This window comes from Moesziomyces antarcticus, assembly GCF_000747765.1.
Source record: "Moesziomyces antarcticus DNA, scaffold: scaffold_v10006, strain JCM 10317, whole genome shotgun sequence".
NCBI classification, from domain to species: domain Eukaryota; kingdom Fungi; phylum Basidiomycota; class Ustilaginomycetes; order Ustilaginales; family Ustilaginaceae; genus Moesziomyces; species Moesziomyces antarcticus.
The window spans coordinates 128,230-152,182 of record NW_014639004.1 but is presented as its reverse complement, the minus strand read 5'-3'; the positions used below and the strand labels follow the sequence as shown (position 1 = coordinate 152,182).

The 23,953-nt window shown below is 62.9% G+C and overlaps 6 protein-coding genes across 6 annotated transcripts; 2 read left to right on the top strand and 4 right to left on the bottom strand.

Moving 5' to 3' along the window:
* Positions 1-104: 104 nt before the first annotated feature.
* On the bottom strand, positions 105-7,087 carry PAN0_006c2858 (autophagy-related protein 11; the record flags this gene model as incomplete). The annotated part of the gene is made up of 4 exons (XM_014801501.1): positions 105-611; positions 1,495-6,554; positions 6,652-6,748; positions 6,836-7,087. 4 exons carry the CDS (start codon positions 7,085-7,087, stop codon positions 105-107), a joined length of 5,916 nt encoding a protein of 1,971 aa, XP_014656987.1.
* A 225-nt stretch (positions 7,088-7,312) lies between these two features.
* On the bottom strand, positions 7,313-10,594 carry PAN0_006c2857 (SMAD/FHA domain-containing protein; the record flags this gene model as incomplete). The annotated part of the gene is made up of 1 exon (XM_014801500.1): positions 7,313-10,594. The coding sequence occupies one exon, from the start codon at positions 10,592-10,594 to the stop codon at positions 7,313-7,315; it is 3,282 nt and encodes a 1,093-aa protein (XP_014656986.1).
* A 433-nt stretch (positions 10,595-11,027) lies between these two features.
* Positions 11,028-12,114, top strand: PAN0_006d2856 (uncharacterized protein; the record flags this gene model as incomplete). The annotated part of the gene is made up of 2 exons (XM_014801499.1): positions 11,028-11,263; positions 11,682-12,114. The coding sequence occupies 2 exons, from the start codon at positions 11,028-11,030 to the stop codon at positions 12,112-12,114; spliced, it is 669 nt and encodes a 222-aa protein (XP_014656985.1).
* A 97-nt stretch (positions 12,115-12,211) lies between these two features.
* PAN0_006c2855 (RING finger ubiquitin ligase) lies at positions 12,212-14,587 on the bottom strand (the record flags this gene model as incomplete). The annotated part of the gene is made up of 1 exon (XM_014801498.1): positions 12,212-14,587. One exon carries the CDS (start codon positions 14,585-14,587, stop codon positions 12,212-12,214), a length of 2,376 nt encoding a protein of 791 aa, XP_014656984.1.
* A 436-nt stretch (positions 14,588-15,023) lies between these two features.
* On the top strand, positions 15,024-18,080 carry PAN0_006d2854 (TFP11-domain-containing protein; the record flags this gene model as incomplete). The annotated part of the gene is made up of 1 exon (XM_014801497.1): positions 15,024-18,080. The coding sequence occupies one exon, from the start codon at positions 15,024-15,026 to the stop codon at positions 18,078-18,080; it is 3,057 nt and encodes a 1,018-aa protein (XP_014656983.1).
* Positions 18,081-19,263: 1,183 nt separating this feature from the next.
* PAN0_006c2853 (response regulator receiver SKN7p) lies at positions 19,264-22,605 on the bottom strand (the record flags this gene model as incomplete). Its single annotated transcript, XM_014801496.1, has 1 exon — positions 19,264-22,605. The coding sequence occupies one exon, from the start codon at positions 22,603-22,605 to the stop codon at positions 19,264-19,266; it is 3,342 nt and encodes a 1,113-aa protein (XP_014656982.1).
* Between the last annotated feature and the right edge of the window lie 1,348 nt (positions 22,606-23,953).

Here is a 23,953-nt window from a genome sequence, read left to right as displayed (position 1 = left end):
CCCAGTCAGGGCCGCACCACGTTCACTGCTACTGACCATTGTATCTCGATTGCTACAAAGAGCCACAGCAGAGCGAGCTTTCCTACGGCGATGCGCAGCAGGTATCAGCTATTGAGGTCATGGCCCGACGGAATGGCGATCCAAGACCTGTTGAGCATTGGCAGCCTCAAATGACCATCTGAGCAATTGCTTGCAGACACGAGCGCGCGCGCCTGCCGCACTTGAAAGAGGTCTTGGCGTGCCCATTGCGGGGATCCACGCCGAGGACCCAATTCTCGCCATGGTGGAAAGCTGCGTCGACGTGACGATTCGCGCATCGTCGCTTGCAACGTCCACACCTCGCCATTGAACAGTGCTGCGAGCACCAACGCTGAGGTCGCCGCCACAACGGGCATGCGGCACGGCTTTGGCGTCAGTGGCAACAGGTTGCGACGGAACAACTCTACTGGTTGCACATTGCCGATGCTTCCAATTCCCGACACTGGGTCCGAGGCATGTATCGACAGACGGATCAACTGTGAGCTAGCAACGTCGCTGGTGCGTCCCCAGTACACCCTTGATGGAGCTGAGAAGTCCACGCCACTGACCCTCGCATCACGACTGCACTCCAACTGCACCCAACACGCCAACCAAGTGCACATGACCAATGCGACGAGAAGCATTCACCGGTTGCACCTCGCCGCTAAATCGAGTCCTTGACAGACGGCTCGTCTGTGAGCTATCAGCGTTGCTATTGCGTCGGCTCCACAGAGCTTGAGAGGTTTGACACCAACATTGCTCGAGCGTTCTCTAGTACACCTTGATCGAGCTCAGAGACTCACGCCCCGACTTTGGTTCCACAACTCAACGCCTCTATCACGCCAGCGAGTTCAACATGACAAATGCAACCAGATGCCTGCACTGATCAGAGCTCGTCGGATTCAGCCGGCTGTATCAACAATTCGCTTGCCTGTGAGCTACCAACGTTACTCGAGGCGTCTCTACTACGCCCCACAGAGCTGCAACGTGCACGCCACCGAACCTTTGTTCAACGACCGCACGCCTCAATCACGCCAAGGAAGTGCACATCACCAATGCGACGAGTTGCCTGCACTTGCCGCACCTCGCCAACGCCTTTGACCATTCGCGCCGGTTTCATTAGAGCACAATCGACAAACCGCTCGACTGCGAGCTACCATCGCTGCTGGTGCGACTCTGATACGCCCAACGATGCTCGAGACCCAAGCTACTCCCATCACATCACAACTGCAACCACAAGCATCCTCTGCTTGCACCCCTCCCCCGTGTCTTTGAGCCCTCGCCCCGGACCCAAGTGGCTGAATCCACAAACCGCTCCTGTCTCTTCGATGCTCTACACAGCTGACAGCTCCACGCCACCAACCTTTGTTCAACAACTACACTCCTCAACCACACCAATCTGCACATCGCAGCTGCATCATTCCTACCGCACCCCATTGAGCTACCGCTGAGCTACCGCTGAGCGGACGCACTAACCCGCTTGAGCAAACCCTCGGCACTCGAGGCGGACGCATTGGAAAAACCCGACGCGCCGCCCTCGGCCCCCTGTGGCTGCTGCGGCTGCTGCGGCTGCTGCTCATCAAACGGCGCCACCGCCGCAAACAGCGACGGCCGCGGCTGCTTCCTCGCCTCCCGGGCTGTATCGCCCGCGGGCGCAAACGGCGGACCCACCGTCTGCGCCGCCACGCCACTCAACCGCCCGAGCGTCTGGCTGAAAAACGACCGGCTCGGCTTTCGCGGCGACGCAGCTGCATCCTCCGCTGCTGGCAGCGCCGGCGCGCCCAGCTGCGGCGACGCCGGTTCAGCCAGCGAGCCAGACGACGAAAACGACGACGGGAATGCTCCCGGCACCGCATGCGCCGTCACCGCCGAGGTCGCAGCCACCGCCGCGGACGACGCCGACGTCTGCCGCTGATGCCGCCCCATCGACAGCGTATCCACCAGAATGCTGCGCCCATTGATCCTAATCCCGCCACCGGCATTCGACGCCGTAGACGCCGACGACGCACTGCGCTTCACCACGCCGTCGCTCCCACCCGGCCACCGCTGAACGCTAGGCGCCGCCGTAGCAGCCGTCGTGGCGATGTTCAGACTCGACTTGCGCTGCGCACTGCGGCCGAGCGTTCCCAAGCCCTCCCGACCCGCAGGCAGCGACGCCGGCCCCGGCGACTGCGAGAAGGGATTCGACACGGCCGTGTCTACTAACTCGGAGCGCAGCGGACGCGACACGCGGATCGCGATCCCCTCCGACCGAGTCTGCGACGCAGGCGCCGACGTCACCCCGCGCCCCTCCATCCCGCCTTCAGTACTAGATGGAGAGGCAATACGTCCGCGCGACCCTCCTTCACGGTGCTTGTTCGGCCGACCAAATGCAGGTGCGAGCGTAGCGTGCTCGATCAGCGCCGTCCGGTGGCTCGTCGACCCTGTTGCACTCGAAGCGTCGCCGTCCCTTTCGTTCCGCGCATCGGCCTCCTCAGCGATGCCCATGATCCCGCGTGCCGCCCAGGGCGACCCACTCGCCGAGGCCGACGAGCCCGCACGCCACCGTCCCGTCTTCATCGACGCAGCGGGTGACGTGCTTCTGATTGCCCGCGTCAGTGCGGATGCAGGCGCTGCCGACGTGGCAGCTGTGCGCGAGTCGGCTACCGATGCGGAAGCTGCGGCATCTGGCAGCTTGGCCGACCCAATGTGCGGCGACGTGTCCGGCGTCTGCATCGGCGGCGTCGGCTGGTCGGGCACATCGAGTTTCTCGGACTTCTCGGACCTGAGCGAAAAGCCGCTCGTCTGCCCTGCCTTATCTTCGTCCGAGCCGCCACGCGCATCTTGCGCCTCCACAGCCGCTTCATTTGTGGGTGCTGCTGTCGGTGGGTCACCCTTGACATCGGTGGGAACCGTCTGGCTCTCGTTCGAGACCTTTTGAAGACCGGTCAGCGTCCCTTCGCTCTGACTCCTAGGGTGCGCGGGAGCAGCTTGCTTGTCGGACCCGCGCAAGGCCGACGTGGACTCAGAATCAAGCGCAGCCGAGGAGCTCTTTCTGCTCTTGAGCTGTGGCGCCGAGCTGTGCCCGCTGTACGTCTCGACATCCAGCAAAAAGTAGCGCACGCCTGCCGGCAGACGGAACGGATTCGCCGCCTCGTCCTCCTTGGCATCCGCATCCGCATCCGGGGCCGCGGGCACAACGCAATCGGTAATCGTCGTGATGCGCGCCACGATCCACTCCTTGGTCCTCAGCTGCTCCGCCAGCGGTCCCTTGGCGTTGAGGAAGAAGTGCGGGAAGCTGATGTTGAACGCAGCCCACGGCTTGGCAGCCAGATTCGAATTCCTCGTGGGCAAAAACAGCGCCAAGTCGCCCGACTGGAAGTTGCGGAAGGCGATCTTGTCTCGGGCCGCCGCATTCGCCTTGGTCACCTTATCGTTGGCCGACTTCCACGCCTTCTGCCACTTGCGCACCAGCACGTTGAGCGAGTCGAGCTTCGCCTTGACTTCGTTGTACATCTCGACCGCATCGAACGCACGCAGCGCATCGAGCGTCGTTTCAAAGTTGGCGCCCTCCGCCTCGGCTTCGAATGCATCGAGCGCCGCCTGGCGTTGCGACTCTGAAAGGTCGGATGCAGAAAGACTGCCTGTCGACGCAGCGATGGCGCGCTGAGCCACTGCAGCTGCGGAGCCTGCGGGCGCCGAGCTCGACGTGGCGCCGTTGCCCGCAGCGACAGCTGCGTTGCTGGACGACGATGCTTGGCGGGACGACGAGTGGACCGGCATGGCACGCACCGTCTTGCGCAGCTGGCTGACCTTGGCGAGCAGCCCGCGCGTCCGCTCGAGCAGCTGCTGGCGGCTAGCCTCGACATCGCGGCGGGACGCCTCGGCTTCGTCGGCGATCTCCTTGGCGCGGTCCATCTCTTTGACGATCTCTTCGTGCGCGACGTCGGCGGCCTGCAACTGTCCACGGAGCAGCTCGATGGCCTCGCGATCCGGGATGCGGCTTTGCTCTGCGCGCGATGCGATCGCCGTCTGCTGCTGGAGCAGTTGCACCTTGGCATCCAGATCCGCCTTGAGCGCACGCACCTTCTCCTCCAGGATGGCGCGGTCGCCATCCGCCTCGGCGCGATAAGAACGGATCTGTCGCTCCTTGACTGCCTCGATCTCTGCTGTCGTCTCGCGCGCCTTGGCTGCCTCCGCATGGGCATTCGACAGCTGCTCCGTCAGCTCGTCGATGCGCGCCTGGGCGGTGCGGAGCTCGTCCTCGGCACTCGATCCCTCGCTGAGCAGCGCCTCGATGCGCTTGCTCGCGTCGATGCGTGCGACCTTGGCCTCTTCGAGCTCGACGTGCAGCTCGTGTGCCTGTGCCTCGAGTTCGGCGACGCGCTCTGCATCCTCCATGGCCTCCTGTTTCGCCTCGGCCTCGGAACGGTGGCTCTGCTCGAGATCGCGGCGCAGCTGGTTGACCTCGTCGACCATGTTGAGCCTGCGCTCGCGCTCCACCTCGAGGTCGGCGACGAGCGTGTCGATGCGATCCTGCGCCTCGCGCTTCTCTGCCTCGCGCTGGGTCGCGTCCGACTTGCCCGTCTCGAGCTGGCGCTTGAGCGTCTCGATCTCGGCTTTGAGGCCTAAGGCGCGGCTTTCACCCTCTGCCTTGAGCGCGCGCTCTGCCTCGTCCTTGGCGGCTTTTACGGCCGCCAGCTCGCGGCGCAGCTGGGCGAGCTCTTGGTCGTTAGCGGCCGCGAGCGAGGCAGTGAGACGTTGGCGGCGACGCTCACGCTTGCGCGCGCGAATCGACGTGTCGGAGCCGCTCTCGTCGGTATCGTCGTCGGAACCGTCTTCGTCGTCTTCCTTGTTGAGCAGCTGTAGGTTGACGAGATGAATAAACTCGTCGTCGAGGTCCTGCAGCGCGGCCGCCAGAGATTGCAATGCCGCCTTGACCTCGGGAATCGGGCTCGCGGCTGCGTCTTGACCCTCAGCCTCTTCGCGTAGCCGCAGATCTACCTGGTCGAGCAGCTCGTAGAGAGCCTGGAGGTCTGCCAGGCTGAGATCAGCGGTGCCTTCGTTGCTGACGCGGGGCGTGGTGATCTCGAGGCTCGGCGGTTTGTCGTCCATGCCCTTGACCTCCCACGGGAGAAGCGACGAGACGTCGTTACGATAAAACTGGCGTCGCTTCCACTCGGACGCGGAGAGCTTGGCCATGAGCTCAGCGAGGGACTGCGACTTGCCGAGGAAGTGCTTGGCAAACTCGCGCCGCCTGACGACCTCGACGACGGTGGCGCCGTACGCCCAGAGCATGTTTTTGAGCCGATGCAGATGCTTGAAGCCGTCGAGCTTGTTGGAGTGCAGATCGGCATCGACTGCGGCGAGCAAGGAGCCAGTCTCTGTGAACTCGGACTGGATGCCCGAGATGTCGACGAGGAGGTGGAGGCTGCGCTCGAGGATGTCGTTGCGATCCTGCGTGAGGCGCTGAACAGCTTCGCGCACCACCTCGTTCAGAAGGAGGAGCTCGTTGGCGCTGCTGACGATGCGGTCGAACGTGGCACGGTCGATCTTGTCGGCGACGGGCCAGCCCTGTGCATCGGGTGAGCATGTGGACTCGATGAAAGCTTGCAGCTCCCTCGTTCGCGCCAAAGCTTCTGCGACTCGCTGGTACGTTTCGTCGGCCACTTCTGGCGTGGTGGCCTCTACCTCGTCTGACAGGCCCTGTGTGTCGTTGCGAATGAGTGTGAGGTCGACGTCGATCCTCTCGATGCGCTCGCGCAGCTCGGTAAAGACACGCTGGCAGGCATCCGCGACCGCACTCATCTTTGACTTGCTGATGTAGTCGCCGAGGGTGCGGTGCTTTGGCTTGGCAGCGGCGGCGGATCCGTTGGACTGGCCATTCTGTGCCGAGCCCGAGGCTGTGGTGGTGGCGGAGGTGGTGGCCATCTGTGCGCCCGAGGACTGGAGGCGCGGGTGGATGGAGACCATGCCGAGGATGCGCAGGTCACGCTCGTAGCCCTGCAGGAGGCTGTTCATGCGAGTGAGCTCCTTCTGTGCGACGTCGTCGATGAGCGCCTTGGCGCCGTTCTCGATGTTGTCGGCGTGATCTCTGAGGTTGGCGAGCGCCACCTGGAGGCTGCGTGCGATGAGTGTGATGCGGCTGAGCAGGTCGCGACAGGTGTGCTCATGATCGGCGACGAGGGTGGAGATCTCTGCCGTCCATGTAACGAGGGCTTCGAGCGACTTGGGTGTTGGAGGAAAGGCTATCTCTGCTTGAGGGAAGGGCGGCACGGGGTCGAGCACGGCATGCTCGGCCAGCTCGGCGGCGAGCTCTGTTGGGTCCGTGTAGAGAAAGTCGCGGTTGTAGACGAAGAACTCGTGCGTATGCGATTCCGGATGGGCTTCCGGTGTGGAAGGATTTGAGGTGGAGGCGCTCGGATGTGGTCTCGCAGCGACGGTGGACGAGGAAGCGGATGTGGACGTGGCGGATTGCTGGACGATGCGGTCGAGGAGTTCCTGCTTGAGCTGGCTGCCGTCGGAGGCCATGCAGATGATGGCATCGGAAGGGATCTCTGTGGCGAGGGAGAAACAGTCCAACAAGTCATCGAGCGATGCGAAGTGCGAGAGCGGCTGGTTGACGAGGATCGAGCGCCCATCGTGAGCACGTACGACCCTCATGGTTGATAAGGTCCGAGGGACGCAAGGATTGGACCAGCGGCACTTGCGCAGTGGCTATGATGATGCATGCGGTCGTTCCGGTCCTATCCTGGTCGGGCGAAGGGGAAATGAGTTGGCAGACCGTGCTACAAAGCTCAGTGCACTGCCTTGATGAGATGGATCCTTGGGGACATACGCAGGTGGCGTGCGTGAAGATCGAAGGTGGTGAACGAGAATGGATCCAAGGCGGCTTCGCGTACAAGAGGAAGTACGACGCTATCTGTTGTCGAGAGGGACCCCAATTGGCAAAGTCGATGATTCGGAGGGACGGAAGGTGCTGAGTAGCAAGGAAGGTGATTGCGGCTGAGCCGTGCGTGATGGAGGCGGCGCCGGCTGAGCCCTCTCGCGTCTTGGACCCTGAAATCACCCAATCCTCGCTTGGCCTCATCGGCCCAAGTGCTGTGCTGCTGTGCCTCATCCACCCGCGCGGCCTGTAATGTGAATCGCGCTGCCGACCTCCACACACTCGGCCTGTCACGCAGGATTCGACTCGTCCTAGTCACACCTCATCTCTCTCTCTCTGCGCTATCGCACACTCGCCGCGATCACGAGGAACTGAAGAAACCGAAAAGACTGCTGCAATTCCTGTCAGCCGGAATGTGGATGTTGCAGCCTAGATAGCATGCGAGATCCTCCTCTTGAAGCGCGCCATCTTGCCTTCGGTCGAGGGCGACGTGGGTGCGGAGCCGCCGTCGGCATTCTGGCTGCGGTCGCCCGGCTGCCTGGCGCCCTGCACCGCAGGCTGGCCGTGGCCATGACCATGGTGCAGCTGATGCGACATGTACGCGCTCGCATTGAGGTTGGGACCGGTGCGTGGCGTGCGCGGCAGGTCGTACGACTGGAACGGCGCGGCCTCCTGCTCGTCCGAGTCGCTCGGCCCCGCTTCGCGTCCAGCGCGGCTGCGGCTGCGGCTGCGTCGCCTCGCGCTCGCCGACTTGGCCGGCGGCGAGTTCGAGGCAAGCGCATCGTGCGCCGCATGCTTGCCCAAGGCGTCTCCAGACAACATGGCATCGTACGCGCCGCCGCGGCTCGGCGACGTGTCGTTGCCCATCCTCGTTTTGCCCTTGGGTGCATCGCCTCCGGCCAGATGTTCGGGCGAAGCACCGTTGCCCATCCCGCCCGCTTCCTCTTCCGCCGTGTCGACGTCGTCTCCGTCGCTTGAGCGCTTGGTGCGAGCGCCAGCCTCGCCACCGCTCGCCTCCCGAGCTTCCCTAGCTTCCCTCGCCTCGTGCTCAGCGGGGCGCACTCGACTCGTCCCCACCGAGGCGGCGGCCGGCACTAGTTTCGGGGCCGGTGCCGATCGGCCTGGCGGAAAATCCCGCGGCGCAGACGAGGTCGGCGCGACGTGCGGCGCCTCTGCTAACGTACTCAAAAAGGTGTGGTTGAGCGGCGTGCCCGACTCCTCCAGACCGGGCGAAAAGCCGCCGAGCGAACCGACGTTGGGCCAGCCCTCTTCGAGGCTGTCCAGAGCCGGCTGTCCTCCCGCTAGGCCGCCAGAAGCAGCGCGCTGCTGGTGCGATTGCCCAATGACAATGGGACCCGACGTCCTGCGCGCGGGCGAGCCGCCATCGCCGGCTCCCAAACTGGTGCGGGGAACATGGGCACCCAACAGAGTCGGAAGCGTTGCGGCGGGCACCGAGGTGTTTTCGTCCAACAGCCGGTCAGCCACTGCCATCTCGCCGAGCTCGGCCGAAATGCGCGAGACGCTGGCTGGCATTCGCGCTGCATCTGCCGATTCGGCGACGGCGAGAGTCTCGTCTCCTCCGAGCGGCCCGGCGCTTGATCCGACAGCAGTGTCCGGGCGAGCCCAGTCGTTCTTACGCCTGCTTGGCGCCACGGTGGCCCTGGGCAGAGGCGGATTCGAGTTGGACGCCTCGGCGAGCGCCACGGCGGTGAGCCTCGAGGCGGTGGCGTTGGTGAGGGGAGCGCCGGCTGTGACGGCTGCGTCGCCACCAAGCGCTTCGGGATGCGAAGGAAGCGCGGCGGCGGTGATGGGAGCATCGAGCTCGACTGCAGGCGTGCCTACCTCGATTGGCAGCTTGCCCTGAGCGAGTCTGGCCTCTGCAGCGGCTGCTTCCCGCATGAGCGCCTCCTGCCACGCCTCGTCCTCCTCCACGTCGGCATCCAGGTCGGCAAAGGTGCGGCAGAGCGGACAGGAGAAGCCGGGATGGTGGAGGTTGAGCAAGGGCCTGATGCACTTGTAGTGGAAGACGTGCGAGCAGGGAGCGATGAAGAGCGCCTGGCACACGGTGACGGAGAAGAGGCAGATGCAGCAGTCGGTCACGCTGACGCCCTGGCGGTTGGTGGGCAGCAGCGCCGACGCCGACGACGGCTGACCCTTTTCGGTCGGCGGCGAGAGGGGCGAGCCCTGGAGCGCGCGCAGCTGGCGCAGGGCGTTTACGTTGAACTGGTTTGCCTCGCGCTGCCATCCGCGGTTGAGCTCTACGCGCATCTTGACGCAGCGGTAGATCTCCTCGGTGCCGCCCTGGTAGTCGACGCCGAGCTGTACGATGTCGCCGTCCTTGATGGCAAACGGCCTGGACTCGGTGTTGGGCGCCGAGAGACGGATGTGGTTGAGGAAGGTGCCCGAGGAAGACTTGGTGTCGCGGATGAAGAATTTTCCGCCGGGCTCGCACCAGAACTCTGCGTGGCCTCGGCTGACGACCTTGCTCTTGAAGGCGATGCGCGACGAGTCGATGCGACCGCCGCCGCCGTTGGTGCCGCTGATGGGGATGGCGCCTCCACGTGCGCCTGGCTGTCCTCGAGTCTGCTGTGGGGTGAGGGACGAGTCTGTGCCTGCCGGGATTGTGAGGTCGCCGTTGGCGCCGACTGTGGCCGAGGCGGCGGCGGCGGCAGCAGCAGCAGCAGCGGCCGAGTTGTCGCGTTGCGAAGGCTGGCGGTCAGTGAATCTTCCGACCTTGACGACGCCAGCGCCTTCCTTGAGGTCGCGTTCGATGGGCTCAAAGTGGAGCGAGCGTGTGGCCTCGAGGTGAGGGACGAGGCGGATGCGATGCATGCCGTTCAAGGGCCGGGCGGAGCCGGATGCCGGGGCAGCCGAGGAGGCAGCGGCAGGGTTGGCGGCAGCAGCAGAAGAGGCTTCGACAGGAGCTGGTGGTGCATCAGCTTGGCTGGCGACATTCGCGTCTTGGGAGGTGCGATTGGGTTGGGCTGGTGCGGCGGTTGCAGCAACGGCGGGCGCGGGCGAGGCGACGGGCGAGCTAGCCGGGGCAGCTGATGCGGCGGGGATGGCGGTCAAGGTGCGCGAGCCAGGCATGGTGATGAGGTTTTCGGAGGATTGTTGTGTCGGAATGTTGGTGGCGTAGGAGCCGGAGCGGGGCATGTGGTGGGGCTGGGGGCGCATGGGGCTGCCGGTGGAGTCTCTGTCGAGTGCGGGCGAGCTGGTGTTGCGTTGTACGTTGAACGAGTCTCGATCGCGTGTGGACGGACGCGCGTTGTCGTTGCGAGAAGCGCCGCCCTGGGAGTATCGGCGGAACATGCGACCGAGGGCGCTGCCGCTGGTTGCGGGCGGCGCGGGGGAGGAGTTGGTGCTTGCCATGTGTGTCGAGGTGGCTTGTCGGGGCGGACGCGAAGGGGATTCGCGGTGCGGCGAGGATGAGGTGGAGTTGTTGGCAGGCGAATGGAGGTTGACCTGGGAGTAGGAGGAGCTTCTGAGCAGGTCGGAGAAGCTGTTTCCGCGTGCGGGAGGCGAGAGGAGGTTGGAGGTGCTGGCTGCGTAGGCAGGGTTGACGGCGCTGCTGGAGGTCCTGGGACGCCTTGCGAATCTAGCGTAAAAGGGAGTGCGATGGGGCGAATTGGTGGAGTCGGCAGCGGTTGCGGTTGCGGTCGCGGCTGCGCTGGGATGGTTGGAGGTGGAGGAAGTGGGAGCCGGCGTCATGGGTCGCGAGACGATGCTGCGCGGGGGAGATGGGCTGCGTCAGAGCCAGAGACCAACGAGCGCGTGGCGAGATGAAATGGACATGAGCCAGCAGCGATTGGACAGATGGCGACGACAGCGACGACGACGGCGACGACGAAGCTGGTGAAGGTGGGTGTGGTGATGAAAGAGGGGCGAATGGAAGCGAGCTACTCAAGCTAGCTGCAAGAGCATGCGCCTGACAGGAAGCAGAGGAGAGGGCGGAGGGCGAGATCCGAGCGAGTCGAGTCGACGGAATAGCCTGGCAGCAGATGAAGTGGATTTCCCCTCTCTCTCTCTCTCTCTCTCTCCCGCTCTCTCTCTCTCTCTCTTGCGAAGCTGCTGACCGGCTCAGCACGGCACAGCATCGCGACTCCTGCGGATGACCGACCGACCGACCCAACTGAGGTCACGCATGCAATCCACTGCGACAGCAGCAGAACGCAACGCGCGAGTGGGGGCCAAACCAAAAAAGAAAAGTGATTTCGCCGAATTTCTCAGCCCCACCCGCGTCGCCGTTGGTCGCAGTCTCACTTCACCGCCTCCTCGCAGCGTCTCAGCCTCGCCGCCTCGCCGCCGCGCCGCCACAACGCGGGGCAGCGAGGCGAGTGCAGCAGAATGCAGCTGGCAATTCTGCGTTGGATTGCGTGCGTGCGTTAGCCTTTCTTTCCTCGACGTGCGGTTGGGTCAAGTCACTTTACACCGCAAGAGCCTCGCCTCTTTGGTGCATCCGCTTCCGACAATCAACCCAAGACGCCCGCGACATTCATCTGGGCTTGTCCATTGGGCCAGCCGCTCCAACCTCCAACCTGGGGCCGCGATTCGACTTGACTCGAAATGGCGACGGGGCTTATCCCCGAACCGAGCGTCGTTTTTTTGGCCAAGCGGTGACAGCTGCATGATTGAGATAGCGCAAATTTTCTTCTCTGTTAGATCGATCACCCACCTCCACACCACTCTTTCGCCTTTTCCTTCCGCCCGACTTCCGCTTCCCCCACGCAAAAATTTCGCCCGCCTTTGCTTCTCGACTTCCCCCTTCATCTTGATCCTCTTACCTCGCATCGGACAGTATGGCGGTCAACAAGGCGGGCAAGCCTGCACGCACCAAGACACCCGCTCCAGGTCCGGGGAAGCAGTCCAAAAAGTTCGCCGAAGACGCCGGAATATCCCACCTTCTAGAGCTCAGCCAGGCCATCACAAACGCCAAGGACGAAACGCTCTCGAAACGCATCGAGCATACAAAGCAAAAAGCACGCGAGCAGCAGCTCAAGAAACAGTCGCTCGTCGAACGCAAAAAGGCCAAACAAGCCACACAATCCACCGAGGCAAAGGCAAAGTCCAAGGCAGAAATCAAGGCCGCCCTCAAGTCCAACAAGCGCGAAAAGGCCAAAGCCAGAAAAGACGCTCGAAAGCAAAGAGCCGCAGACGCCAAAGAGTCTACAACAAGCCCAAAGAAGACTGAAAAGAAGACACGAAAGAGCGTCTCGTTTGCTCTTGCCTAACGCACGCACAGCATCACTCTTGTTACTCTGCACGCCCTTGATACCCCACCAACAATGTCACCATGATTAAACTGATCTGTATGAGTAGTGGCGCACGCTACACAGGTGGAAGCATGCTTCGGCAGCTCGGACATTCGTTCTTGATGGTCAGCCAGCGCTCGAGGCATTCGGTGTGGAACGCATGCTGGCACGGCGCAACCATGACATCCATCCTGCGCCGTCGCAGTGCGCCCGCTGCACCCACATCGGGCTTGAACCGCGCCATCCATGCCCACCCACTCTCCTGCTTCTCCTCGTCCCGCCTCGTCGTCGCTTCTTCGTCCACCTCGAACTCCTCCGCCTCGGCAACACGGTCGTAGCCATATGAACCATCGCGCCTGCCAAAGGGCCACCAACTCGTCGCAACCCCACTTGGCCTTCTGGTCGGCTTGGCCCTATCCTCGATCTCGGCGAGACAGATTGCGCAGTCTCCGTACTCTGCACCCCCTCCCTGTTCGGCATCCACCCCACCGACGGCAGGATGGTACTCCCACCCCGCCGCTGCATGCTCTGGCACCCACGCGGCGCGCAGGAAAAAGTGCGGGCCCAGCACGTCCTGTCCCAGCAGCACCAGCATCTGCACCACCACGTACGCGCCCAGCACATACCCCCAGGCGCTCGGCTCGGCCATCAGCACATTCGCCGGACACAGCAGCACGTACAGCGGCACGAAAAGCCGCGCCAAAGTCGTCCCCACCACGCACCGCGTCAGAATCGCCTTGCGCGTACCCCGCTCCACGTTGCGCCAGATCTGCGGCACCCAGAACGAGTAGACGATCGGAAGCAGAATCGCAACCGTCACCAGCGGGAAGAACGCTACCATCATCAGGAAGAATCCTACCCCAAAGATCGCTCGGCCCCGACGCCGTGCCGTCCGCTCTTCGGGCGTCTCGACTGCAGCTGGTTGAGGTTGAGTGGCTGTAGCACCCGCGGCGTCGACTGGTATTGGCTGCCCCTCTGAGCCTGGTGCTGTTGCTGTTGAAGGTGCAGGTGCGGGTGTGGCAGGTGCGGGTGTGGGAGCCGGCGTGGGGGCGGCGTCCATGTGCGTCCTGTAGATCGTGATGGTATACCTGTACCCGAACGCCATGAAGCACATGCCGCTCATGAACGCGCACGCAATAAGCGGCACCGTCGTCTCGTTGTCCAGCGCCACGCCCACGCTCAGATGGACCAGGCAGCTGTACGCATCCAGTACCGACTGCGCCAGGAACGTCTTGTCGCTCAGCTTGCCCAGTCCACTCGGCGTCGTAGTCGCCTCCATCTGCTGTACCAACAACCACGTCTGCACCAACACCACCACCATGTACATCAGCGCATACCGCACCGCCTTCTTCCACACCCGGCTCTGCAGCAGTCCCGTCACCTCCTTGGCGCTCGCCACGAACCGGCACTCGGGCGAGTACGCCAGCATGGACAGCTGCAGCGCCGGCGGCGCGATGGTCGAAATCCCCGTCGATACCGCCATCTCGCGCTCCAGCGCGTTGATCGAGACCTGCACCTCGTCGTACGCCCCCGCCGAGCGCAGCTGCGCATACACGTGCAGCGAGCAGTTGTGCGTCGCCACCACGCCCGTCGAGCTCGCGTCGGGAGCATCGTACGACCCACTCGCAATGATGCGCTCCAGCATGTCGATGCGCAGCTGGAACGCCTTGTCGATCGCAGCCACCGTGGCGTTGGCCGTAGCGTTGTTCGCCCGGGGCACCATGCCCAGAACCGTGCGCACGTCGGTGCCGTTCACAGCCTCGTCGCCCATGGCGTGCAGGAAGATGCTGCCCGTCGGGATGTAGTGCAGGCCCTCGAGCGAAAAGTCGGTCGACTTTTCGCTTTTTGGGACCGAGAAGCTCAGGCTGCCTGTCACGAGTGAGACATTGCCCTTTAACAGATGCTCTTCCTGTAGGTGCAGATCCATATGCCCCGGGTCCACCGTCAGCCAGTCGAACGCGCCACGGTCCTGAACGAGCTTTTCGCGCTCGACGTCATCCAGATACTGCGGAGGCGCATTCGTGGCCAGCCTCTCGGCGGCAGTGCGGTTGAGGCGCGAGTCGATGGCGAGCGACCGATTCGCGACGGTGCTCATGTCCCAGCCGCTCCACGAGCCCTTGTAGTATCCCTCGATGTCGCGGTAGTACGCGCCGTCGGGCGTCACCAAGCTTCGGCCAGAGTAGGTCGCGGGCAGCAGCGTGTACAGCTCCGCCGGGTCGGGCGTCACGCTAAAGTTGGCCGCCTCGGTCGCATTGTGGTGGTACCAGCCGTACACCTGGCTGCGCATGTGCTCGGTCTGCCTGATCGCCTCGCGCACGGGCTCGAGCGTGTCCTTGCCAAATAGCAGTGTCCCGAGGAAGGAAGCATGGACGCTTGTTGTCAAGACCAAAGTCCAGATGGCAAGCCACAGTCCGAGCCCCGGCCCGGGGCCACAGCGACTCGTACCTGCCATCGCCGGGCTCGAAGATGAGATTGCCGAGGCTGACCTTCTGATCACTGCCGTTTGCAGATCCAAGCGTTATTGTTGTTGAAGCTACGACATCAGCACGGGATGAGGATGTGCTTGTAAGTCAAGTGCTGGTGGAAGCGGAAGCCGTGAGCGGAGAAAGGCCGGCCCATGCGCACCGATCCACTGAATCATTTCCACCCGGATTTCTCGCCCTCTTTTTCTGCCGCTTTTTGTTTTTACCTTTTTCTTTGGTCGTGGAAATCTCCACACTCGGGACCCGGAAAAGCTGAGTCGGCGAGTCTGGTTGATGCGACCCTGTCCACTTGCATCACTGCATGCATCACCACGACCTTGCTCGCGTCGCATCGCATCGCATCGACTCCATCCCGGACGGGCCGATGGGACTGTCCATCTCTAGTCGCGCGCCAGCACAAGGACCATGGCGAGGAGGAAGAAGGACCCTTTCAGCGATGACGACACCTCCACCGACGACGACAGCTTCGACGTGGCCGACGTGGACGACGAGGCCTTGAACGGCGTTTCGGGCTTGAACTCCTCGACTCGACCCGCGCACAAGCGGCCACGCCGCACCAAGGACGACGCCATCTACGGCATGTTTGGCGAAGGTGACCACAACGAGCACAACGGCAGCGCAGGTCGCACCGTACGAGCCAGGGATGCGCGAGGCAAGAAGATCGACTACCGCCGCGGACAGGCCTTCATTCCCGCCTCGGCGTCTGCAGCAGCTGCCAGCACACAGCATGGTGAATCTTTGCACACGCAGGAAGCTGCAGCGAGTGGTTCGGGCGGCTCAGATAGCTCGGATTCGGATTCGAACTCGGAGGCAGAGATGCTGCAAGATGCCGGCGGCGCAGAAGCGGGTGAGGAAGACGACTTTCAGCCTGCCTCATTCCGATCCAGCCGCGGAGGTATTGGATCACATGGAAACGAGCAAGCGCCACGTCCTCAGCGTCCTCCTCCAACAGAACAACCTCAGAAGCGGTCGGGACGTGCAGGGATTGGCGCTCGCGCAGGCATCGGCAGCTCCTCCAGCAACAGGGACGGCGACGATACCGCCTCGGCACCGCGCAGAACCGGGCTCACCTCGCTCTCGATGTTCGTCTCGGCCGGAGCATCCAGGCCATCCGAACCAGCGCCACCAGGACCACCACCGACACCACCCGCGACTTTGGCGTCCACTTCAGACGCAGCGACATCGACCACGGCACCAGAACCGCCAAGCTCAACAACAACACAGCAACCCGATGCCATCGCAGCCGTCGACGACCAAGAGAACCAAATGTCAGCTGCAGGCCTGCCGACGTCCTTCTCCCGGCCCTCGGTGGCACCGTCGTCGGCGTTTCAGCGCACACGGAAGCCGGACGCGCCCGCCGTGCCACGCACGAGCATCAAGTTCGGCGGCAAGTTCGACCCGTCTGCGTACCTGGCCTCCATGGGCTGGACGGGCGGAGGCCTGGGCAAGGCGGGCCAGGGTATTGTGAACCCGATCGAGGTGCAGCTGCGACCGGAGCGCGCCGGTATCGCGTACGGCGGGCTCAAGGAAAAGACGCAGCAGGCCAAGGACGAAGCGCGGCGTCGCGGCGAAGCTGTATCGAGCGACGAAGAGACGCACGCGCGGCGTGGGCACGGGAAGAAGCGCCACGACAAGCACAGACGCAAGGCGGACGGAGAGGCAGCGGAGACGCCGCGCGCATGGACCAAGAAGGAGAAGAAGCCGCGCAAGCCCAGGGTGGAGCATCGCACGTACGAGCAGATCCTCGCCGAGGTGGGCGCGGTACGTGCACCGTCGACGCTGGGCAAGATCTACGATGCCAGCAGCGGTGAGCTGCGCGAGGTAGCGGATCTGGCTTCGGCACTCGGGAGCAGGGGTGCGCCGACGGCCGAGGCGAACGAGCTGCCGGAGCTGCAGCACAATCTGCGCCTCATCTGCACCACCAACGCCCAGACGCTCACGGCGCTTGCCCGGGAGGGCGCGCAGATCCAGGACAGGCGACGCTGGCTCAGGCGCGAGGCGGAGCAGGCAGAGCGCCAGCGCGCGGCCGACGCGGCAAAGCTACAGCGTGTGCAGCAGGCGCTGGTGCTCGTGCGCGAGCTCGAGGCGGTGCATGCGCGCGCTGCGAAGCTGGACCCCGACGCGACGCAAGACGCGCGCCTGGCTGCGCTCGAGGCGTTTACGCCCATAGTCGCGCGGCTCGAGGCCCACGCGCGCGGGATGGCCGAGTTGGCGCTGGACGAAGCGGTGGTGGGTGCGGCAGCGCCCTTGCTGCGTGCGGTGTGGACGGCATGGCGACCGCTCAAAGAGCCGCAGCTGATTGTGTCGATGCTGCAGGCGTGGGCGGGGATGTTGCACCCGCAAGAAACAGCGGGCGGCAAGGGCAAGCGCGTCATGACGGCGTGGGAGGCGCTTATTTGGAACGTCTGGATGCCTCCCGTCCGCAGTGCGCTCAACGCATGGAAGCCGCACCATCCCTCGGCGGCCGTGGAGCTGCTCGAGGCATGGCGCGGCGTCGTGCCGCAGTTTGTGTACGACAATCTGGTGGACCAGATCGTGCTTCCCAAGCTGCACTCCGCGCTCGGGGCATGGGAGCCCAAGAGCAGCTGGCGGCTGGACCACGTCGTGTTCCCCTGGTTGCCCGTGCTGGGTACCCAACGTCTGGGCGAGGTGATGGGCGAGGCCAAACGGCGGCTGCGCAGTGCGCTCAAGACGGCCGACATCCCAGCCGGACCCGATGGAGGGCTCGAGGCGTGGCGAAAGCTGTACGCGCAGAGCGGCGGCGAGTGGGACGCGCTCATGCTGGCGACGGTCGTGCCGCGGCTGTCGAGCCACCTGCGTGGTTTCAAAGTGGACCCTGCAGACCAGAAGATGGATGTGCTGGAGGCGGTGTTTGCGTGGACAAAGGTGGTGCGGCGGTCGGTGGTGGCGCGCGTCGTGGCGGCCGAGGTGTTCCCGCAATGGCTGGGTGTGCTGGGTGCATGGATTACGCAGCCGGGTGCGGATCTGGACGAGGTGGCGCAGTGGTACGAGTTCTGGCGCGGCTATCTGGAGCCGCTGTGCACGTCGGATCCCACGAACCCCATCAATGCTGGCTTTGCCATCGCGCTGGATTGGATTAATCTTGCGCTCGATACACCACCCGAACAAAGGGCGCAGCTCAAGCCGCCAGTGTACGTCCTGCCATCTCGCCGGTCGGAGGTGAAGCCAGCTGCAGCGGGGGTGCAGGTGGCCGAGGTGGCGACGCTGCGCGATGTGTTGGCCGAGGAGCTGGCTGTGCACGATCTGTTCCTGTTCAAGACCGCACAGGTGCACAGGACGGGTCCGGCGAGCACGGCGACCGTGTGGAGGGTGGCGCGCGCGTTTGAAGCGACAGCCGCCGCAGCGGCCAAGGTGTATATCGACGACGATGTCGTGTTCAGAAGCGACGAGCACGGATGGACGCCCGTCAGCATCGCCGAGCTTGTGCAGAGTCTCGCGTAGCCTAGCGATACAAGCAATACAAATGCAAGCCAACAGAATGGGTGGAGGCGATGGTGATGGTCGTGCTGAAGAAGCCCGGAATGAACGGCATGAGAGAAATTTGGAAGTGCGTCGATGCAGTGACCCATGTGCCCCGTGTCGACATGTTCACCTCCCAGTCGGATCCTCCGAGCAGTCACGTTTGGGGCGTGGACCAAGCAGCCGCGCATCACGGCGCTTCTGCAGCTCGCGCTTGATGCAAAAGATGGAGTCGTCGACGTCACGTACTCGCAAATCTGCAGCATTTGTCTTTACACCATGTCTACAGTAATACCTTATGAGCGACGTAGTGCAAAGTGGCATGCTTCCTTTTGAGATGGTGTCATTCTTCAGCATCGACATTGGCTGCTCAGTACTTGAAGACCTTGTGAAACATGCATGCGTCCACTTGCTCGATACTGCCGGTGTGATCATTCCAAAGGAGGCTGGAAGAGTGATCCCAGCCCACACGCCCTTATGCTCGGGGTTGGCTTTGCACGCTCATTCCAAGCACAGCATTGATGCTTCTGCCGTATGTTTGTCGGTAACACTGACAGGCATGCGTAGAAGAGGATACCTGTGTCCACCCCGTCCGATGATGGCATGAGTGTGTCTAGCGTTGTACTTGGGAGACAATCCAGCGCAGTGATGGCGATTCTCACGTTCAAGTGGATGTGCAGTGGTCAGCGTCGGCCAAAAACGAGCCCCTAAGGTCGACGGAACCTACAGGAGGGGGCAAATGAACCCCGACTGCCGTTAAACGATCTGTGCGCTGCGTCAAGAATGCTGTCAAGAAATCGGTCATACTTGTAGCTGTCAAGGATGTACTGTATCGTCGGTGGGGAAAAAAATCGATCAGCAGCATCCATTCTCCCCTCCTCGCGACCAGCGGCGGTAGTTCGAAGCACGGATGGACAAGAGGTTCGAGGGTGTTGATATATCCTCGCTCTTGCCACCACGCACAAGCCCCTAATCCACCTAGCGCACTCTCCCGCTCGAACCTCCTCAAATCTGACCTAACCGCACCGCGCGGTCCTAAGCACCTTTCACAGACTCACCCAGGCGGGCTTTCGCATTCTGACAATGGTATCCGTGTTCCCACTTGCGTGTGCACATGTGCACGGTCCCAGACTACTATACACTTGTGTGGGATGGTACAACCATGCTACGAATCGACAAAGCGCTGTCTCTTGTTCTCGCCGCCACTCTCGTCTGCCATCCTCTTGCCGTCCTTGAGGTCGATGCCAAACGCCTCGTCATCCTGAGTACCCGCAGCGATCAAGTTCTGCAGCATGGCGACGTACTCTTCATCCGTAAAGCCCATCCCCGCCAACGGGTTAAGCGTCCCATCATCCGCACCCGTCTGCGCTGTCCCACTGGGCGTCGCCGCCGGCGCAGGTGAAACACCCTTGGGCCCTTCCTGCCCCGTACCCCTCGCCGCCTTGAGATGCAACAGATGCTTCTCGAGCATATTCAACAGCCCCTCCTTGGTAAACGGCTTGGGCAGGATATCCGTCATACCGCTCGACATGTAGTTGACCAGCTCCGAAGGCCCACTGTTGCTCGTCATGCTGATGATGGGCGTGCGCGGATCAAACTGTCGGATCAACGACGTCGCCGACATGCCGTCGAGGTTGGGCATGACAATGTCCATAAGCACCAGATCGTACTTTTCGAGATTCATCTTGTTCACCGCCGACATGCCATCCACCGCATAGTCGATACTGCACCCGAACACCTGCAGGAACTTGCTCGAGAGACGCCGACACACCTCGTCATCATCCACCAGCAGGACACGCGGGGGCACCGCCCAGCCGGGAACCAGTGTGGATCGGCGCACGCGCAGATGCTTGCTCGGGTGACCCTCGCCGGGCGTAGGCGTGCGCTTCTTGTCGTCAGCAGCCTCCTTGCCTTTGCCATTGGCATGCACGTCGAACGACGACCCCGCCGACCCGTTGCGCAGCCCGGCCGGCGCAAGCTCCTGTGGCGGGGCGGGTGTGGGATCGCCAGGCGAGTCGCGCGGCTGCAGCGTTCCCACGGTAAACACGCGCAGACCCGCCTTTTCGAACGACGACAGACTCGGGTTGCGCGCCGCGCTCGCCGCTGCATTCACCAACGAGCTATCGGCCGGGTCCGCATCGAGGTGGGGCGGATGCAGCATCATGGGCGCCAGCGGATTGCTCTCTCGCAGCGACGCCAGCTGCGCCGAGATCTCGGGCGTGCTGCCTGTGGCGTCGAGCGGAGACGCGACGCTCTTGGGCGACAGCGGCGGCGCCGCCCCAGCATGGCTGGATGGCCCAGCGTCGGCACCGCTCACGGGCGCGGGCACCCCCACCGTATGCGGGCCCGCACTGGCGGGAGCGGGTGTGGCGAGGAAGCCCTGATTGGCGCCCATGTGGGCGAGGAAGCTGGATGCGGAGGGTGGGGCGGGTGCGCCATCCACGCGGCGGTCCTGGTCGAGGTTGATGAGGTACTGGATGAGGTTCTGCATGAGCTGGTCCTGCTGGATCATGTTGCGCTGGAAGGTGAGCATTTCGCCGATGACGCCCTGGTACTGTTTTGTGAGTGCGAGGATGTGGTTCTGCATCTGGTCCTGCGCGGCGGTGAGATGGGCCACCTGCGCCCTGAGTTCTGCATTCGACTCTGCCCGTTCCGGTGCTTCCATCTGCACGTGCGCGGGCATGGCGGGGCTGTCGTCGCGGTCGGCATCGACCAGGCCGGGCTTGGCGGGCTTCTTCTTTGCGGGGATCTTGCGTTTGACGTTTTCGAGCAGGTCGTCGCGGCCACGCACAAAGTCCGGATGCTGAAACTCCCACACGTGCTCGCCGACGGTGGCGGCGCCGTCCTCGGGATTCTTGACCTTGTGGAAGTCGTACTTGTTGAGCTGGCGCACGAAGCTGGCAAAGTTGGAGTGGCGAAAGTTGCGCGGGAGGACGTGTTTTGTAAAGTCGTTCATGTCCTTGACGATGAAGCTCTCGCCGGATGGCGACCAGGCGACGACACTGTCGTACGCCTTGTCGTCGAGCATGCTGAAGAGCTTCTTGACGAAATCGCTGGTGCCCTTGTTGGCGGCCTGCGTGGCATCGGCAGCGGCGCGCGCCTTGCCCTTGGGGTCAAAGTCGTCGTAGTTGCCAGTGTCGTCGTCGTCCATGTCGTCGTCGTGCTTGATGTTGGGGTAGGCACGGTCCATGGTGTGGTGCTGCGGAGGCGGCGGAGCGCTGGGCCCACGATTGCTGCTGGGCGTTGAAGAGAGCGGTGCGGACTGGGGCTGAAGCACCGAAGGGAGCGGGCCAGTGTTCCAGTGCGCCTGTTGGTGGTGTTGTTGTTGAGACGGATGCGGATGCGGATGCGGATGGTGTTGTGGTGGCATCTGTGGGTTTTGCGGATGGTGCGGATGCGGATAATTGTTTTGGTAGTCGTAGTGCGAGGGCATGGAGGAGCGCTGGGGATGCATGGCGGCGTCGGGAGCGTGCGACTGTGAGGGTGCGTAGGGCGAGTGTGAGGTATAAGCGGAGCTGTGCGAGCCTCCATGTTGGCGCATCGGGCTGTTGTTGGACGCGGACGGAGGGTCGAAGCCTGTGTATCCGCTGTTGGAACGCGGCGCCGAGTTGGCGGGGCTAGGACCGCCAAAGTCTTGACTCGTGCCGGACGCCCATTGCGGTTGTTGTGGATGCTGCTGCTGCTGCTGCTGCTGCTGCGGGGTATGTCTGGCTGCTGGGGGTGGAAGATGCGCGTGCGGATAGGATGCAGTGTGTTGGGGCGCGCTGTTGTACGGTGATGGCTGCTGTGTAGAGGCCGAGGGCGATGGTCCTTGGTAGGCATCCATGCCCGAGTGATGTCGCGTTGGTTGCGGTGGAGGGGGTGGGTACTGTGGCTGCTGGTCGTGCCAAGCGGGATGATTGGACATGATGGCGGGCGAGATTGCTAAGGAGCGTGACGAGGGCAGCGCATGTGAGCGATGCGTTGCGAAGCGAAGATGCGATGGTGGGAGTGCGGATGGATGGTTGGTCTTGGCGAAAAAGAAAGCTGTCGACGACGACGCCAACACGAGCGGCAGTGCGGAACGGAGGCCAAGCCGAGCCGAACCCAAGCGGGCAGACGGGCAGACGGGCAGACGAGCAGACGACCGAGCGAGTTCTGAGCGGCGCCGCTGCAGCCGTTTGGCAGAGGGATTCGCACCCAAACGCGCGGCAAATCGCGGCGGAGAGCGGTCGGAGCTTCGGAGCGGAATTTGCAGCGAGTTGGTCCAAACGCCAGTGTCAGCGCCTGCCCAAATTGGCCCAAAGTTGGCCACAACCGCACCCGGCGATAGGCAGAGGAAATCGCCAAATCGCCAAATCGCCAAATCGAGCGCGCGCGCGCGAACGAAGCTTGTTTTTTTTTCGATTTGGGCGCCGCTCGCCCGGGTTCCGAACTTTAGCTCAGGGCGGCTTCGCTCAGGGCTCGGTGGGTCAGCGCTCAGGCACGCCCCTCTCCGCGCCTCAACACGCGCGCTGTCATGATTCATCCGTGCTGCGACAATCCATTCGGCGCCCACCAAAAAAAATCCAATTTGAACCCTGCGCCGCTGGCTTCCTGGATATCAGCTGCAAAGGTCACCGGTGTTGACTCACCTCCAAGACACGCAGACACGAGGATCCGGACAAGATGCTCCGTCGGACGGGATGTAGAGACTGCCGAGGGCGCCAGAGCGAGACGGTGCGGTTATTTGCGTCGCCCTACCAACGCCGAGCTGGCCGTGTCATCCGCGAGATCACCATGTACATCGGACGTGCGCAGATCGGTCAGATGCTCTGACAGCCATCTCACCCCGAGCTTCTTGGCGTCAAGATCGCAGATTGCCTCTCGGTGCTGCAAAGCCATGAGCCAACACCCCCAGAACCTCTTGCAGTGCTAGCTCTACAACACAAGTCAAGAAACGGACCAGCTGTGCCCACGCAAATCATCAACTGCCACTCTAGGCAGAAAGGGAGGGTATACGCAGCCATTGTCGTGACATACTGTACCCGCACGGCGTGTGTATTCGATCCTCTTTCCGCCTCATCAGCTGAGCGTGAAGTGTACACATCTGGAAAAAAAAATGTCGAGATCTGTGGTTCTACCGCAAGACTTGGGCGCCCGCGCCACCCAACCTCTGCTATGCCCTATTTTCTGGTGGTTCGGCATCTTCGGCGAAGCAGCCGAGAGCCCCAAGCGGGCGCACCCAATTCCAGCTTGAACCCTGCGCCTCACTGGGCATATGGAGTTCGGGTGAAGCTCAGAGCCGCACAGCCTATCTCCCGTCGTGCATGGGATCCGTCCGAGTGTTACACAGAAGCTTTGCATCCGACGCTGGTCTGCATCGCAAAGCTTCAACTTCGTACAAACAAAGGAAAAAATCAAAAAGGAGCTATGGATAAATAGAAAATTCACCGGTGGGGGGAAAAAGGTTTGCTGCGTCTCACAAACAGACGGCCTGCATCGTCTGCAGCGAGCCTTATTTTTGGCGTTCGTTCCTGGTTCTTTTCTCTGATGTCGTCTTGTCTTTGCAAGCTGCCATCGCCCAGTCGACACATTGGAAGCTGGAATCCGGGACTGCCGCAACCAGCGTGTCACACAAAAGGAAAGGCGAAGCCAGCCCCTCTGGGCAGACTCACCTCTGGCCCACGGGGAACAGGCACAGTAAGCTACCGCCTCTCCCCCTCCCCCTCTTCTAGCGCGAGGCAGTATCGCCGCCATGCGGCAGGACACGGATGTCTATCGTCTGTGGTCCAAGGCTTCGGCCGTGTCCAAAGCTCAACAGCGGATACATGTGGGCACCGCCTCTGATTGCGTCGGTCAATTTTTTTTATCGTTCCGTGTTTTTTTTTCAGACT